An 18,268-nucleotide genomic window follows, 5' to 3' on the forward strand; every position below is an offset into this window, starting at 1 on the left:
TAAATGGCAATGATAATTACCTATTAATTGTTATTTAAGTGAAATTACTGAACTTAAATATACAAGTTTGATAAAAAATCATCATTCAAGAAGAAAATTTCAAATGGCACTTAGAGGCTTTTGCATCTGAACTCTTCATATATATGTTCATGAAATACATTAAGTGTTCTGCTCATCTATTATTATACAAGGTATCAATAATTTCTACCAATTTATGCGAGATTGATGTGCTCATTACTTGTTAAATGTAATGTTACGTCCAAGCAAGGATATATTCAAAATCTGCCTCTGCTATTTATACATGGAGTGTTATTGGAGGCTAATTTTCTTTCGATCTTTCGATCCCCCGATAGTTACGTCTTTCCCTTCAGTTCATGGGTAAATAGGGAACGATGAACAATAAAGAGAGAGATCTTGTGGATCTTCAACTCTCCAGCCCCAGAGTCACAAACAAACAAACTTTAGGGTTTTAAAAACAAAAATGAGTAGGCATGCACTTGATGCATGTCTCATCAAACTTTCACAAAGGTAAACGAAGATCAGACATAAGATATGGATAGATCTGAATAAGAGTGATGACGCAAAAGAGAGCTGTATTGATATGATAATACTGAAGGAGCTTATATGCATACAGTGATAGGCGTCGTATTCCTACAGGTAGACATGGATCAGTCACTGATGCGAGCTTGACTAACGTGACCTGCCAGAACTGACGCCGGATTTGATGTTAATAGAGGTTTTCTCCGGAAGTATATACGTAATGGGTTTGGAAATTTTAGAGAAATTCTAAATTAATGCATTACAATTTAAATAAACCCATTAGATTTTAGTCGACTAAAATCTTATTGTTGACTAAAACAATTCAGATGACTAAAACTAAATGGCATTTTAGTCAAAAGAATATGACTAAAACTAAATCAAAATTTGCTGTGAAAATGAACACTGCCAGAATAAATCAAAAATACAAACAAAAGCGTTACCTGGGGAGGAGGACCCAAACAAAAGAAAACAAAAATACATTAAGGGGATAACATTAACTATAACCATACATAAAATAAAGAAAACAAAACAACCCTCACTCCCTAACCATCCATTAAACAGGAGAAAAGATATAGGTATCCTCCACCCAACCTTACCCACAACCTTCAACTTATCATTAACGTCATCAATTGATTGCACTTTAGACTTCACAGTTAAAACGCAGTTGAGAAACAATGTATTGTGTGTAATGTTCAAGATTATTCAATTATTACACATCATCATATCAAGCTGTAAACCACCTCCCATAAGAGTCCCATAAATTTGCACGTCACCATCAGAGGACAAGGTTCATTGCAAACACAAGACCGACGGCAGAATCACCGAGATCACCGAGATCACGAGTACGAGAGAAGAAATGTACAATCAAGGACCGACAATCGGGAGAATAAACCCCTCGTTCAATGGCGCTCCAGATGAGCAGGATCCATCGCAGAAGCCCCAGATGGGTCAGCCTCCGCCACCACCATACCAGGAACACCCTAGTGCCGGATACCCGTCCCCATCACCCTATCCCACCGCTCCTGGATATCCCAGCCAGCCGTACGCAGCTCCTGGTGGCCCGCAGGGTCCGTATGCCCAACAACAGCCGTATGTCCTACAACAGCCATATCCCCAACAACAGCCACATCCAGGCATGTCTGCATATCCACAAAGACCGTACGCAGGTCACACCGGGGTCACCGTTCAGCCCACTGTGTTCATGACCTCCACATCAGCGCCTGTGCATGTGTCGGATTACTTGTGCTACTCCATCTTTACTCTGCTGTTCTGCTGTTTGCCTCTGGGAATCGGTGCTGTCGTCCACTCGGCCGCTGTAAGTATTCAGAGTATTCAGAGTATTTGATCGTCACAACTTTGGATTTGCAATTTAAAAGCAATTGCAGAATGAAAAAATGCAGATTTTTAGCATGAAAGGAAAACATCCATTTACTTTTTTTTGTGTGTGTGTGTGTGTGTGTTTGTTTTCGCAGACTCGAAATAATAACAGAGCCGGACGGCAAGATTTAGCGATCATGTCCTCCAGAACGGCGTTGGTCCTGAACAATGTCGCACTCGCTATCGGCCTCGCAACCTACACACTGGTCACTATCATCCTACTGTGGACGTATGGCATATTCGACTAAACAGTTGCTGTATTATGATTTTTTATTTAATGCTGCCCGATTGAAAACTGTATGACTATCAATGCACCGAGCACTTTTAAAACTACATTTCATTTAGCGCAAGTTTCTTTCATTGTTTTAAACATTTAAGAAAAAAAAGAGTGTTTTGGTTTTAAATATGTATATACATATATGTGTGTGCAATCTGTATGATTCATAGCCCAAAAGAAAAGTTCTGATTGTTCATGAAATACATTGTTTCTGCTCATCTATTAATATAAAATGTATCATTTCTAGCAATACTAGCAAGTTTGATCTGCTCGATACGGCCAAGTTGTTAAAAGAAATGTACACACATTTGCGAACAGTTTCATAATAAAGCTTATAATTTTTGCATATCAAGTTTTCCTAGATGTCTGACTGGATATTGTACATATGCTGGAGCAGGATCGCCTTTATGAATAACAAAACTACTCTGGTTTCTTACGTGAACAGAACAACCAGTAAACATTAATGCGGATTTAACAGACAAATAAACCGGACCCAACCCAGTGCTTAAATATACTGAGTAAAGAAAGGAGCTAATGAGATGAATAAGGTGAATGGGATTAATCATTGACACACACTGCTGTAAAACAGGGTCAAAATAAAACAGGCAAACAGGAACTGAACACAAAATACAACCTGTGACAGATAATGAAACATATGAGCCACCCATGTTAAGTAGCACAGCTCATAATTAAATTTCTGGTAAAGAAACAGCTGAGCATTTTATGGTTGGGGAGGAATATGAAATAATGTGTAGAACAATAGTAAATGATTTTAGTGTGTCATCTAATCTTATTTTACTGCATTCCTCAATGGACGGTCAAATAGTTTTATATGACTGTAGGATGAAATAAAGTTTGTAACCAACTTTTAAACTTAAACTTATAGCATGATTCTGTATGAGAGCGGAAAAACAATTTTACATACCGTCTCCAATATGAATGACTTTCACTTTTATCAGGGTAAATTCAGGTAAACTGGGTGATTTTGTGGCCAACTGTAAAACTGAATTCACAAATCATAAGCAATTATTGAGATGCAGCTGTAAAATCAGTCTGTGAAACAAAACTGACAACGTTGAGATGTACCTACTGTATGTACCTCAATAGAAGGCTCCTGTTGTTGTGATGCTCTTGAAAGCATGAAACTGAACAAAATCTTCCTCTGCAGATGTTTTGGGGTGCATTTTACTTTGCAGCCTGCTTAAAAAAAACAGGAAGTCTTTTTTTTTCAAGTGGTTGACGCAGTTTTGAAGAAAAAACGTAGCGAAGATCCTATTCACTAAACCATTTAAGTCAAAATTCAACGGAAGCGTGTCAATTACGTTAAAGAAAGTATCAGAAACATAGTATGTGTATGTACTATTTGTAATTGTATGTACTATTTGTAATTGTAGTGACTAAACTTACCCGAAAGTAGTGAAAAGAACAGTGAGAGAGTTTTGCAGCTGTCAGTTGAGCTGCCGCCTGGTTTCTATGGAAACGCGCGCGCTCATTAAAACACGTAGAAGTCACTCAGTTACCTAAATGTATAATTAATGGAGTTAATTATTCGATAATCTGGTCAAATATCCTGAAACTTGATACATTATTAAGTGGATAGTAGGCCTGTGGCCATCATCAAACTGTAAATGGAACGAGAACATGAAAGCAGTATTAATGTAAAACTCTATGTTGAAGTCATTTAGCTATAATAGGCTATAATATAATATAATATAATATAATAGCCGACAATATAATATAATACAATACAATATAATTTAATAAAGCTTTAGAAATGGTAAACGAGGTATAGAAATACAATTTTATTTAAAACTAGTGTAGCAGCCCTTCAACTTGGAATAAACAGGCTTGGGAGTGTTTCCATACGGGTGCACTTTTATTCCGACAAGTGTGCATAGCATCAACACCGTGAAAACTTAAAAGGAAAATAACAAAGGCAGTTTAGCTTGATACAAATAATCCTTTGACAAATGCACATATGCTAGAAAGCTAGCATCAGATAGATAACAGCAAAGCAGGCAACAATCATCACAAAATGAAGCTCATTTCCATTTACATAAACATATTAAATGAATTAGTATGCAAATGTACATTACAATGAACCACATACCTCGCTCCGCATATCAAAGGGTGCTAATAGTGATCCAGGGGGGTTTCTGCCACCATTTAACTTAAACTTGGACAAACTTCGTGAATTAGCTTTACTGCCAAACAAAGGAATAACACTTAACATTTTATTTTAAGATTACATTAATATTTTTCGACCTCAGACATGCATTGTTTCATATCATACCTTCCCGCGTTTACACCGTTCATGAGTGAGCGTGTGAGTGTGCGAACACAGAGAAAATATAGTCCCCCCTACAGATAGCATGTCAAAATAAAAGTCTCATAAAATAGAATATAAAAAACAGGATAATCATAATAAAACACTGATACTGGCCAACTACACTCCCACCACTCATGTTATGAAGAGTGAAGAAAAGGATCAACCTGGCTGAACGGCTCATACTTGAGTCTTAAATCTGTATCAGTGTTTCTAGATATGTGCAGATAAGTACTACTTGGCTCTGAGAGTAACCTATGTCACGAGGGGATAAAGGTGTAAACAGTAAGACTGATCAATCACTCTCGAGGAGGAGAACTAGTTTCTGAATGGGCCTTTCTATTATCAAAGGTTTAGTAGGGCGATCTTGTTTCACTGACGTCCTTTCTCCTACTAACACCTTGACACGACGCACTAGTCCATCACTCTCCTGTGTGGCTTCAACCACTCGTCCCAGGTGCCACTGATTTCTAGGGGTATCTTCCTTTATAATGACCAAGTCATCTACCTTAAGGTTCCGTCGAGTCGTATGCCACTTTTGGCGTGTGGAGATGTTCATGAGATATTCTCTTTTCCACCGGCTCCAGAACTGTTCGACGAGGTACTGGACTCTTCGCCACCTTTTAGCTGCATAGACATCCTCCTTCTCAAATTTGCCAGGCGGTGGAAGGGCAATCTTGGACTTCATCAGTATGAGGTGGTTTGGAGTTAATGGCTCGAGCGAGGTAGGATCATTTACCCCATTTACAGTTAATGGACGGCTGTTCACAATGGCCATTGCTTCATAAAACAGAGTTCGAAGGGAAGAGTCATCGAGTCTGCCTGAGTATTGACATAATGTGACATTTAGGACATTACGGACAGTCCGAATCTGGCGCTCCCAGACGCCGCCAGCGTGACTTGCTGAGGGAGCATTGAAGATGAACTCACATTGGCTTTCTGCGAGGAAGCTCTCGATAGTTTTAGTGTCACACTGCTTCAGTGCTTCTTTGAATTCATTTTTAGCTCCCACAAAATTAGTTCCATGATCGCAATGGAGTTGACGAACGGCTCCTCTGAGGCTGATGAAGCATCTTAAGGCATTGATAAATGAATCTGTGGATAAGTCCTCAAGCATCTCAATGTGAACAGATCGAGAGGCAAGGCAAGTGAAGATTAAGCCATAGCGCTTTTGCTCTTTGCGGGCTTTCTTAGTGATGAATGGGCCGAAGCAATCGATGCCGCAGTATGTAAAGGGAGCAGAGGCATCTACCCGTTCCCTAGGAAGCTCTGCCATGCGTTGTTCTTCCACAGGCCGCCTGAGTCTTCTGCATTTCACACATCTGTGTATCAGCTTAGCAACAGACTTACTTCCACCGATGACCCAAAACCCATTGGCTCGAAGTTCTGTTAGAGTTTGATTCCGTCCTTGGTGACAGATCCTCTCGTGGTAGTGAGTCAAGATCAGCTTGGTAATATGTCCTCCTTTGGGTAGAATCAAAGGATGTTTGACTTCAAGGCTTAAGGATGACTGACCTAGTCTCCCACCAACACGAAGTGCTCCGCCTTCTAAGATGGGATCCAAGTGAAACAGAGGGCTGGAATTTTGAAGACCCTTTCCCTTCTGAAGTATCTTAATCTCTTGGGAGAATGCTTCTTCTTGTACAAGCCTCATTACTGATTCGGCAGCTCTCTCACGCTCTTCCACACTTACAGGTTCACCAGGACGAGTTTGCTTTGAATTCAGCCTCTTGATTCTTGCAATGACTTTCAGGAGTTTTGACCAAGAGGAGAATCGATTTAGACGGCTGAGAAAGTCAGACTTAGAAGGTTCTACTTTAGTTGTAAACGCCTGCATTGACCTGACCTCAGGATCACCAACAAGCAACTCAGGAGTGAGCTGAAACTCTGGACGTATTTCTTGTTCCCACAGGAATTTGGGTCCTGGTAGCCAGTTTGTTGTGGAGATGTCTACTGCATTGAGACCCCTCGACGCGTGGTCAGCAGGGTTTTCTATTGTGTCTATGTAATGCCACTGGCTGGGGCTGGTGTGTTCTCTGATCATTTGCACACGATTGGCAACGAAGACATGGAACCTTCTGGCTTCATTGTTAATATAAGCCAGGACAACTTGCGAGTCAGTCCAGAAAAATTCTGCATTGATTGGCATATCCAGCTCGTTTCTCAGCATGACACTTGATCTTGCAGCGACCACTGCTGCTGAAAGTTCCAATCTCGGAATGCTTGTAAGTTTTGTAGGTGCAACTCTAGCCTTTGCCATCACAAGGCTGCAGTGAACTTCACCAACTTCATTCTTGCTCCTCAGATAGGAACACGAGCCATATCCTATATTGCTGGCATCTGAGAAGTGGTGTAGTTCCCTCGAGACAATTCTGCAAAAACCTTGCGGTTGGTAGCATCTTGGTATTGAGACTTCATTAAGCCTTTGTAGGTCGCTCTTCCATCTCTCCCACCGTGGGCTTAAGTCTTCGGGAAGTGGGTCATCCCACCCAATGTCTCGACGGCACAGCTCCTGGAGGATGCACTTTCCGGTTAAGATAAACGGAGCTACGAATCCGACTGGATCGTACAAAGAAGCAATGACAGATAATATGCCGCGACGTGTGGGGGGCCTGGTCTGTGGATTTACATTGAAGCCGAAGGTGTCATGTTCAAGGGACCACTGGATACCAAGAGCACGTTCTGCTGGAGCTGCATTTAGGTCCAGATCGAGGGGTTCAGATGTGACTGCTCTCTCAGTTAGGTCCACAGAGTCCAGAACTGACCTTTCGTTTGAATTGAACTTATGTAGACGCAAACCTCCTCTCTTGCACAGCTCTCGTGCTTCAGCGATCAACTTCTTTGCTTCTTCTACGGAGGGGACGCTGATAAGCCCATCATCGACGTAGAAGTTCTTTTCAATGAAGGCTGATGCTAATGGATACTCTTCCTTGTGTTGGCGTGCCAGGTACTTCAGACCAAAGTTGGCGCATCCGGGTGACGAAGCGGCGCCAAATAGGTGCACAGCCATTTGATACTCTTGAGGCTCTGCTTCAAGGTCTCCATCCTCCCACCAGAGAAACCGTAAGTAGTTCCGTAGTTCAGGTGAAACGTAAAACTGATGGAACATTTTCTCTAGGTCACAAATTATGGCTACAGCCTCTTTCCTGAAACGACAGAGCACTCCAAGGAGAGAGTTGATCAGGTCAGGACCTGTTAGAAGTGTATCATTTAGTGAGACACCACGGAACTTCGCTGAACAATCAAATACGACCCGTAGCTTCTCTGGCTTCTTGGGGTGGAACACCCCATGGTGTGGTATGTACCACGTAGTCTGCTGTCCTGTTGCAGGAGAGGCTGGCTCTGCGTCACCTTTCTCTATCATATCTTTCATGAAGGCCTTGTACTGTTCTTTATATCGCTCGTTATTTTTCAATCTTTTCTTTAGATGCTGCAGTCGAACTGTTGCAAGCTTCTTATTGTCTGGTAACAGAGGAGGCTCTGTGCTCTTGAAAGGGAGGGGCATTTCATAGTGTCCATCTTTCCTTTGAGTTATGTTGTTACTCAGGAGCTGAATGAAGCGAATGTCATCTTGTGACACATACTTGTCTTTATCTGCATGCTTCCCTTCATTGAAGTCTGATTCCAAGACCTTCAGCAGGTCAATGGTTGATGGCGCTGGTATTTCCTTCACTGTCACTCGATGGACGAACCTCTGGTTTCCCTGGCGATCCAGATGTGGATTGGATGAGCCTATGATGCTCCAACCGAGTTCCGTTCTCTGAGCAAAAGGATCGTTTTCGCCTCCTATGACGACTTCCTGGGGGGCTAACGCCAAAGGGCAATCACTTCCAATTAACAGTCCTACCTCACAGTCCTTCAACAGCGGGAGTTTGTTTGCTAAATGCTTTAAATGAGGCCACAGCAGCGCTGTTTCTGAAGTTGGGATGTAGGACTTGTCGACCGGAATGAAGCCACGAGTGTAGGCTTGGCGTAGCAGAATCTGTTTTCCGGACTGTAGTCCTCGAACTTGTAGACCGCAGACACTTTTACTTGCGATGGGTGTGTCAACAGCTGTCATGGTGCTCAGTTTGAGTCGTACTGGTTTAGTCTCCACGTTCAGTTCTTCTAGAAGGTCTTCCAAGACGAATGTAGAATCACTCTGCGTATCTAGAAGAGCATACGTTATAACTTCTTTCTCTGGTTCATTTGCAGATGACATAAACACAGGGACGATGCTTGATGTGGCAAAGATGCGCTGTGTCACTGCATGGGACGTCACCTTGATCTCCTCCTGACTAGTGCCTTTATCTGTGGAAGTGTACTGTTTCTCCTTTGCTTCCACAGACCGGTTCTCTCTCTCTTCATGTAGACAGGTGGGGTGACGTCTGCTGCATATGCCACAAGAATGTCGCGTTTTGCAATCCTTACTGTTATGTCCCTTTCTCAAACATCCGTAGCACAAATTGTTTTCCCGTATGAAGGTCTTCTTATCTTCCAGAGATTTTGCTGCAAAGGTAGGGCACTTTACGACGCCGTGCATCTCATCTTTGCAGATAGGACAAGGTGGCCTTGACTTGGTGCTGAACACTCTCTCAACCTTTTCCGTGGGATAACTCCCTTTAATGTTTGTGTGAAGTGCTCTAGCTCTCTTGGGCTGTCTGTCATCTGTGGCCTTGATCAGAAGTGGAGAGGCGACAGGGTTACAGGCTATCCGAGCCTCCTTCTGGATGAACCTTGTAAAACAGGAAAAGCTTGGATAATCACCGGATTCATCCAGTCTTTCCGTGACGACTCTGCTCCATCTTCGTGTGATCCAGTCTGGTAATTTCTTCAGCAATTTGTGGTTCTCTTCACAGTCATCCAAGATGGATAATCCTTTCACATGAGGCATCGCTTCAACGCATCCTTGCAGAAAGTCAGCAAACTCTCGAAGTGCAGCAGGATCACTGGGACCAACCTTGGGCCATTTCATGAGCTTGTCTCTAAAGGCCTTCTGCACAATGAAGTGGTTTCCGTATCTTTCCTCCAGGACTCTTAAGGCCCCCTGATATGCTTCTTCTGAGTTTCTAAAGAAGAATCCCTCTACAGCCTTACGTGCTTCTCCACTCAGATAGTTTTTTAAATAGAACATTTTTTCATGAGCTGGGAGAGGCTGGTGGTCTATGAGGGCCATGAAGGACATCTTCCAGTCTACATACTTTAGGGCTTCGCCAGAGAACTTTGGTGGCTCAGGAGCAGGCAGGCGGTTCATACTGAGTGAGTTAATGAGTGCTCGAGTGAGGTCATCTTTCTCAGGAGATGCTAGCACATTAGCATGTGCTTGAGGAGGCTGGTATGCGATGGCTTTTGGATTAAGCTGGCTTTTGAATCCAACTGTGAGATCCGTCTCCTTTGGCCATTCTCTGGAATCATGTTCAAGGCTCTCGTATGCGTTTACTCTAGCCTCTGCTATTCTTACTTCTGACTCTGCTTGAATTTGCAGTAATCTCCTTTTCTCCTGACGCATGTTTGTCTCTATTCTTTTAAGAGCTACTTGCCTTTCTTCTTCCAACCTTTTAAGAACCAGCTGCTTCTCTTCTTCTAACTTGCTAAGAACTTCTTCTTGAGCTTGTATTTGGTATACAGCTTTAACCTTCTCTTGTTGCGCTGCGAGTTCTGCTTCCGCATCTACATGTTTGCTTGAGCCCTGTGAGTGGATTGAATTTTCTGGAGAGAGCACAGTGTCTGTTTTTGTGTGTCCGAAAACGGATCCATACTCATCCTTCTTAAGCGCCATCCTCACTCGTAGTTTCTCAAGTTCTGGATTGAAGACCTCATCTACAGTTTTTAGCCGTATTTCTATTATTTCACTGATCTCTACCGTGAGTGCTATACAAGCATCCATTTTCGGTACAATGTCCGGGGTGGCATTGTGGTTGCGTTGAATGGGCTCATAACATTCACTTACTGCACTGTGTCGAATTTGGATTTCTTCTCTCATTTTATTTAGTTCATCTTTAGAACAGAATGATTTTAATGTGGTCCTAACCTTTCCTGCCACCTCTTTCCAGGAGCCATAAGCTCTCATGAATTCCTTCTTGTGTTTAATAGCTTCCTGTTTGCGAAACTCTAATCCTTTTTCTGTAAATGTTCTTTCGCGTGAACTAGACCTGACGGCCTGTGGGTTATTGGTTTTCATGGGTAGGTCATGTGTGCTAGCTGCTTCTTCTTCATTAAGTGACATCTTGTTGAAGTTGTGATGCTGTTTGGTTAAATTGAACTACTGGTTTATAGTTTAATTACTGAAATATAGCTCAATAACTCAACCAATGTTAAATATCAAACATGCACTGGGCGATTATCATTAATAAAAATGTAGGCTAACACAAACAGCTTAGCAATGAATGCTATCAAAGGATTTACCCAGGAATGAATTAAACCTTTAACAGGTTCAGTTAGTTCAATAACTCTCCTTTTTCTCTTTTAATTAAATTACCCTTCTGTATCTTTATATTCACCTTTCACGTGTATGGTTACATCAAAACATCAAACATTTACAGTATCTATAAAAGGTGACTTCAGTCCATTAAATAAACATCACTGTTCGCAGTCAAAGAGTCCCTGTGATTTTATGCAGCAATCAGCAAACGAAATAGACCGATCTTGCCTGGGTACCGGTTGACGTGACAGCGTTTGAACAGCAGGTGGCAGCCTTGTCCACAGAATGGCGGGTGGCAGTCCTTCTAACGTCAAGTTGAATTTCACTCCACATCCAGCGACGAGTTTTCACTGTAGCAGCCCTTCAACTTGGAATAAACAGGCTTGGGAGTGTTTCCATACGGGTGCACTTTTATTCCGACAAGTGTGCATAGCATCAACACCGTGAAAACTTAAAAGGAAAATAACAAAGGCAGTTTAGCTTGATACAAATAATCCTTTGACAAATGCACATATGCTAGAAAGCTAGCATCAGATAGATAACAGCAAAGCAGGCAACAATCATCACAAAATGAAGCTCATTTCCATTTACATAAACATATTAAATGAATTAGTATGCAAATGTACATTACAATGAACCACATACCTCGCTCCGCATATCAAAGGGTGCTAATAGTGATCCAGGGGGGTTTCTGCCACCATTTAACTTAAACTTGGACAAACTTCGTGAATTAGCTTTACTGCCAAACAAAGGAATAACACTTAACATTTTATTTTAAGATTACATTAATATTTTTCGACCTCAGACATGCATTGTTTCATATCATACCTTCCCGCGTTTACACCGTTCATGAGTGAGCGTGTGAGTGTGCGAACACAGAGAAAATATAGTCCCCCCTACAGATAGCATGTCAAAATAAAAGTCTCATAAAATAGAATATAAAAAACAGGATAATCATAATAAAACACTGATACTGGCCAACTACAACTAGGCTATAGGCGACATGATCTACGGCGTGAACATGTTTTATTTTCAAAGTTTATTTTTGGGCTAAATTTGGATCAAATCAGACAGACCGAATAAAGCACAAACTTTAAAGTCTATTTTTTAAACTAAATTTGGACCAAATCAGACGGACCAAATGAAGCCCAATTTTCAACGTCTATTTTTGGGCTTAACGAAGGCCATGACAGGCCAACTTGATTTAGCCCAAAAAACAGCGTCCAAATGACATCTGGTGCTGGGTGGGAAAGATGTCAACTTTACCTCCACTCCCACGGTAGCAGTAAACACCTTCACATTTCTTGTCACTTGATGCAAAGGTAAGCCTGACCGATAAAGGATTTTGAAGGCCGATACGATACAAATATTTTTGCGTTTTAAAATCCGATATATCGGCCGATAATTTATTTATTTGTTTATTTTAAACTGGACATGATAGTCACAAATTTTGTCGTGCTCATTTAAGTTAAGAGAACTGATGGGGATCTTTTAATTGTTATTCAAGCAATGTAGGCTACATATCATGAACAACTCAACGAGTGTTGCCAACAGGGACGGTGTAGAGTGCCCTCTGGTGGTGGACAAACTATACAACTCCAACACTCATGACATGGTTCAAGCGTGTTTCGGCCGTTTTTATTTTATTTTTAATATATAAATTTATCGGCCATTATAACTGCCGATACCGATAGTTTGGAAAATGCCTAATATGATAAAAAAAATCTAAAAAATGCGGTCTGCCGATATATCGGTCTGGCTCTAAAAGGTAATATCAGAGATTCTCTGGTAAAATAAAAAAATGTGTTTATAATACATGTTTAAAAAAGGATTTATGATGCTGATGACAGTTAAATCATGTCAACAGCCTTTAAAAAAAAAAGGTCATGGCTGCCATAGAGGCATTTCAAAGATGGCTGCTGAGTGAAATGACTGGAGTAAACTCGTTTTTTACGAGAGCGGAACTAGAGGCCACTAATATTTGGGCGAAAGTTAAACTTTTGTCTGAGCAATAGCTACTATATTTTATTTTCACTAATTTCACTAAAGATGTTTGGAAGAAAAGTATATTAATACATAATCACAACAATTTACCACATTTCCATGAGCTGGTGATGCCACCCCTTTATTTCTCATCACAACCTGTTGCACAAATGAAGTGTGGGGTTACTGAATTTTCTAAATGTTTTTTTCTGCTTGGCTCTTGAAGGTCTCAGCATTCTCAGATCTGAGCATGCGCAAGTAGAGGACATTACAATGGGGTGTTAAATGCTGAATAGACGGTTTCTCACATTCAAAGTCAAGGTGACTGATTGCCTCCGGACACTTTTTACTGCTCTCATAAACTCTTATGGCCCTGCTGCCGTCCTTTGTCAAAACTCCGGAGGTCATCAAACGCAGAAACAAGAGTGTAACACAAAATGACAGCATTTTCCTCAGCCCTGAGACACAAAACACAACCAGAACGCCATCGCTTCAGTGAGACACGAGAGATTCATAACAAAAACAGAGGTTTATTTGGTCGATAATCACCAGGCAGAGAAACATAGATGAAGTGGTGTGATTACAAAAATATCAATTGTCTATTGTGTGAACCAATTGCATAGTGAATTCTGTGAATCTCCCCAACTCCTTCAGCTGTGTTAAGCTGCATAATAATGCTTCAAAACAAACATTGCATATACTGTAATGTCTGTTGCCTTTGCCTTTAAGGAAGGGAGAGGCAGATAAAATAGAGTTTTTAGCACAAAAAGCAAACGTTTTTTGTGTATGTGTGATAAAGTGAAAAATAAAGAATTTCATGAAACACACGCAGAATTAATTTCGAATTATTTTGTCGCATTTGTGTTTCATGAATGAGGCCCGATGAACAAGGAATGTTACAGCTCCATATCCCAGAGTTGAACTACTGATTTGATATGGGAAAACGTGCAAAACATGTGAAAGAGTTGCAGTTCTGGTTGGATTGTATTTGGCATCAAAAAGGAAAGAGGAGGGAATGGGATGAAGATCTGGTCTCCTCAAAGCAGTGTGCATCTCTCTTTCAGGCTTTTCTTCTTCTTTCCACTCTTCTTTCCGTTCTTCTCCTTGTTCTCAGACATCTTCTTCGCCCGCACCTCCCTCATCAAGTCAAAGAACACCTGCAGACAACAAACCCCAGTTGACGCACTCACAGTCATCATGTATTCGGAGAGGATTAAAGGCACAAAACCTTATCGACGTTGGCTCGAGTTTTGGCGGATGTCTCCACGTACTGGACGGCCCACTCGTCCGCTTTGGCTCGGGCCTCGTCCGCAGACACCTGCCTCCTTTCCTCCAAATCAGACTTATTCCCCACCACTAACAGAGGGATTTTATCCTCCTCGGCTTTCACTCGCAGGATCTGCTCCCTGTGCGGATCAGGAACACATAAACACATATAATATGATCCTAACACTTAAAGGCAATCAATCTAATCTTGTTAGATTGACCAAGGCTGCATTTATTTGATGAAAACAACTGTAAAAACTGTGAGATGTTATTTCAATAACTGTTTTATTGAATAACTGTAAATATATAGTAAAGTGTAATTTATTCCTGTGATCTTCAGCATCATTACTCCAGATCCTTCAGAAATCACTCTAATATTAGGATCTGATGCTCAAGAAATATTTATGATTACTATTAATGTTGAAAACAGTTTCATATGTTTGTGGAAACTGTGATACTTCTTATTTTTCAGGATTCTTTGATGAAAAGAAAGTTATAAAGAACAGCATTTATAGCAGCACTTTATACATGTCTTTAATGTCACTTTTGATCAATTTGATGCATCCTTGATGATTAAAAGTAGCAATTTCTTTAAAAATTAAAAATTCCGAGTTCTGATTCTTAGTTTTTTCAATCAAATAAAATGGAATTTATTCCTGTTTTACAATATACGATGTTTGTTGCACATAAACCCTATTACAAACAATGTTATCATTATTATTATTATTTACTCAAAAATAGCAATTTCTACCCAATAAAATATTTTACAGTTTTGATATAACTAGAAAAAACATATATTAATTATAGTGTGTGTGTATATATATTATTATATTTAAATATATATATATATATATATATTAGTGTGTGTACTGTATATGCACAACACATATCTATACATATACATGTGTCTGTGTGTGTATACATTATATATATATATATATATATATATACAAACTTTTATGTCAGATTCGATTAATCACATTAATTTTGACAGCACTAATTTGTTAACATGGTCATAAAACGTATATTCCATGACTTTTCCAGGTCTAGAAATTCCCATATATATCCTATATATTAATTCTTCTGCTATAATGACAAAGCGGATCATTTTTGACAATTTTATTTTCAGATGTCGATATATTCAAATATTCACTTTTTTTAAAATTCTCTCATATATCCGGTTTTCCAATCCTGACTCATAAATAAAATGTCAATTGTTGAAGGAACAGATTATAATAAATATGATGTCAGCTTACATCTTGATTTTTAACTTATTGTATGTCTTATAAAGACTCAGCATTTTGTTTCCATGATCAGAGTGTTGTTGTGGGTAGGATGCTGGCGTAATTAAACGTCATTCTGCTCTTTCGGAGAACGTACAGTGCGGTAACTGTGCTTCTTCCACACTGGGACTGAACTGAGCGTCTGTAAAGGCAGATAAGCAGGACGTCCTGACCTGAACTCTGACGCGGCGCTGAAGGACTCTGGTTCTGTGATGGAGAACACCAGGAGAAAACCCTCTCCGCTGCGGAAGTAGTTATCCCTGATGGCAGCGTAATCTTCCTGACCCGCCGTGTCCAAGATATCGATCTGCACCTCCTCTCCATCAAGGACCACCTTCTTCCTGTAACTGTCAGCCTTGGTGGGCTCGTAGTCCTCCACGAACTAAGCAACACATATTAAACGAGTAACACAGTCATAATAGACAGAGAGCAGACCAAGGAGAGTATATGAAGGAACTCTTCCTGTGACTGTGATGAACAATTAATAATCATAATGGAGCAGATGAAGGACAGTAAATGGCAGTAAGACTGTGACGAACTCACCTCGTCATACATGAACTGCAGTGTGAGCGCAGATTTCCCCACTCCGCCACTGCCAACCATGATCACCTTGTGCAGGACCAGCGAACTTTGATTTTTACTCTTATTTGCTGCCATGATTTTAGTGTTTTAGAAGAAGAAACAGAACTAGACTGCAAACATACAAAAGAATAGAAACATACATTATTAATATATATTATAAATATGTACCACTTCACAATAAGGTTCATTAGTTAACATTAATTAGTCTATTAACTAACAGACTAGCAATGAGCAATACATTTGTTACAGTATTTATTAATCTATGCTAATATTAGTTAACAAATACAACCTTTGATTTTAATAATGTATTGGTAAATATTGAAATTATTATTAACTGAGAGATTAATAAATGCTGAGGAAGTATTGTTCATTCTTAGTTCATGTTAACTAAGGTAGTTAACTAATGAACCATATTGTAAAGTGTTACCATAATATATAATGTTGTTAACATACATACTCACATATTATTATTACATAAAATCATATTAAATGTGTGCAACCATGTATCATGATAGTATGTTATTCTTTGACGTTTAAAGTAAATACCACGGTCCTGAGTATGAATAATCATTTACTATTATGGCACACAGTAAAAGTACCATGGTATCGTCAGCCTCAGCACTTCTTTGCAAGTACAACTGTATCAGTAAGAAACAGAAAACAACACTACATTACTAAAATGTACTAAAAAGTATAAAGCAAAGTGTTGTAAATTGAATAAAGCGATTTTCACTTTCCCATCCCGCGGAGAGAGACACCACCCCTTCCTTATTGTTAATGGCGAGAGCCCGCCTCTTCTAGCTCTTGATTGGTTCAACGGACAAATTATAAGGCTGGTCCTCCTCTACTCTCCCTCTCATTGGATGTGAAAACAGTCAATCACATAGTTTTCCCACAAAGACTTCATCCGAGGAAATACCTCAGAACTGCAAAGTTTTCGTCTACGCAAACTGATCTGAAACATTTTTAAACAGATCAAAACAACGTAAAGTCTCTAAGATCACTCACCGGAAGTTTGATCCGTGAAGGTCCAGTGATTTGTTTGGCATATATTAGCGGTTAAAACATAATTCTGTCACCCGGGGGAGCAATTCCACTACTCCCGTCCCGTACAACTACAGCCCCGCCCACCGGATATTCAAATTGCAAGGATATGACGCCATTACACCATTTATGGATATTAGTAGTCTTTATTTTGATGATTTTTCATATAATGTACACAATTCTATACACTGCTATCTATAATGTAAGTTGTAGCCTACTCTCCATTATGAATGTTTATTTAATTTATTTACACATACACACACATAGATATATGTATACATATAAATATAAAATTATATGATCAATAAGTTATGACAACATATGATTTTGCATTGCTTTAACAAATCAAAATAAGTTAAAGTATTTAAATATGTCATACAGGATTAAGCTAAATGTTTAGTCAGTTTAATGTCATTTAAGTTGAAATGACTTCAAAATTAAAAAATACTTGAAAATGTAAGGCTGTACTTTACTGTGTGTAGCCTATTAATTATTCATTTGCATATATATATATATATATATATATATATATATATACGGTAGTATAATATTTGAATGCAGGTGTCAAGTGCTATCCGCAGGACTTGTGAATTCTTCATTTGGCGAGTGGTGGCGCTGTTTTACAACTTTAAACTTCATCAGAGAGGCGCTATCAGTTATAAACCACTGGACGATTTTATTCAGATAAATGTAAAATAAAAGCAGGCCTACCCTTTAGTCGAGTACTTTTTATTTTAAGAGATCCTCTTTGCACTTGTTCAATTTAAAAACAACTAGGCTACTGTGGTGGGTTTTTTTTTTATTTTATTTATTTTTTTATTATTCATATCATAGCCTAGGCTACTTTGCAAACTCTTTCTGTTAGATCGAGTGAGGTTTAAAGGAGCTTCTCTGGCGCCTGTTTAACCAGTTTACGAGTTCACACTTTCATTCACTCAAAACAGTTAAAAGTTTTGCTCATTTACTTTCTAAGACTGGAACACACTGGCTGTGAAGGGTTTGATTCAGGATGCCTCCTCAGACCCACTGTTCGCATTTTGAGCTTGATTTAGCAAAATGATGCATAATCACCTAAAATCAAGTCGTTTTGCTTTTGCTTAGCAGCTAAATAAAAAGTGTCTTTTCTCTTTTAAAAGGATGAATAAATAGACTCTAAAATATGTTTGTTTCAACCCATCTTTGGGTCAAAT

The 18,268-nt window shown here is 39.6% G+C and overlaps 3 protein-coding genes across 6 annotated transcripts; 1 reads left to right on the plus strand and 2 right to left on the minus strand.

Annotated features, from left to right (window-relative positions):
- The first annotated feature begins 1,335 nt into the window (after nucleotides 1–1,335).
- Nucleotides 1,336–2,542, plus strand: LOC120480304 (uncharacterized). The gene is made up of 2 exons (XM_039673343.2): nucleotides 1,336–1,855; nucleotides 2,013–2,542. Exons 1-2 carry the CDS (start codon nucleotides 1,397–1,399, stop codon nucleotides 2,163–2,165), a joined length of 612 nt encoding a protein of 203 aa, XP_039529277.2. The 5' UTR covers nucleotides 1,336–1,396; the 3' UTR covers nucleotides 2,166–2,542.
- A 1,506-nt stretch (nucleotides 2,543–4,048) lies between these two features.
- Nucleotides 4,049–11,920, minus strand: LOC120487557 (uncharacterized). 4 transcript variants are annotated; one of them, XR_016148491.1, is made up of 2 exons: nucleotides 4,488–11,920; nucleotides 4,049–4,398 (listed from the first exon to the last, which is right to left on the minus strand). XR_016148491.1 is itself a non-coding variant. In XM_089125051.1 (2 exons), exon 2 carries the CDS (start codon nucleotides 10,723–10,725, stop codon nucleotides 4,816–4,818), a length of 5,910 nt encoding a protein of 1,969 aa, XP_088981177.1. In that variant the 5' UTR covers nucleotides 10,726–11,659; nucleotides 11,749–11,920; the 3' UTR covers nucleotides 4,049–4,815. The 4 variants fall into 4 exon arrangements, 2 of the variants coding, with proteins under 2 accessions (XP_088981177.1, XP_088981176.1); XR_016148490.1 differs by having other exon boundaries at nucleotides 4,049–4,109; nucleotides 4,305–11,920; XM_089125051.1 differs by having other exon boundaries at nucleotides 4,049–11,659; nucleotides 11,749–11,920.
- Nucleotides 11,921–13,413: 1,493 nt separating this feature from the next.
- Nucleotides 13,414–17,177, minus strand: ralbb (RAS like proto-oncogene Bb). The gene is made up of 5 exons (XM_039673663.2): nucleotides 17,043–17,177; nucleotides 15,996–16,144; nucleotides 15,626–15,834; nucleotides 14,132–14,309; nucleotides 13,414–14,060 (listed from the first exon to the last, which is right to left on the minus strand). The coding sequence occupies exons 2-5, from the start codon at nucleotides 16,107–16,109 to the stop codon at nucleotides 13,941–13,943; spliced, it is 621 nt and encodes a 206-aa protein (XP_039529597.1). The 5' UTR covers nucleotides 16,110–16,144; nucleotides 17,043–17,177; the 3' UTR covers nucleotides 13,414–13,940.
- Nucleotides 17,178–18,268: the final 1,091 nt, after the last annotated feature.

Source organism: Pimephales promelas, chromosome 21, assembly GCF_988280905.1.
Source record: "Pimephales promelas chromosome 21, fPimPro1.hap1.1, whole genome shotgun sequence".
Classification (NCBI taxonomy): Eukaryota; Metazoa; Chordata; class Actinopteri; order Cypriniformes; family Leuciscidae; genus Pimephales; species Pimephales promelas.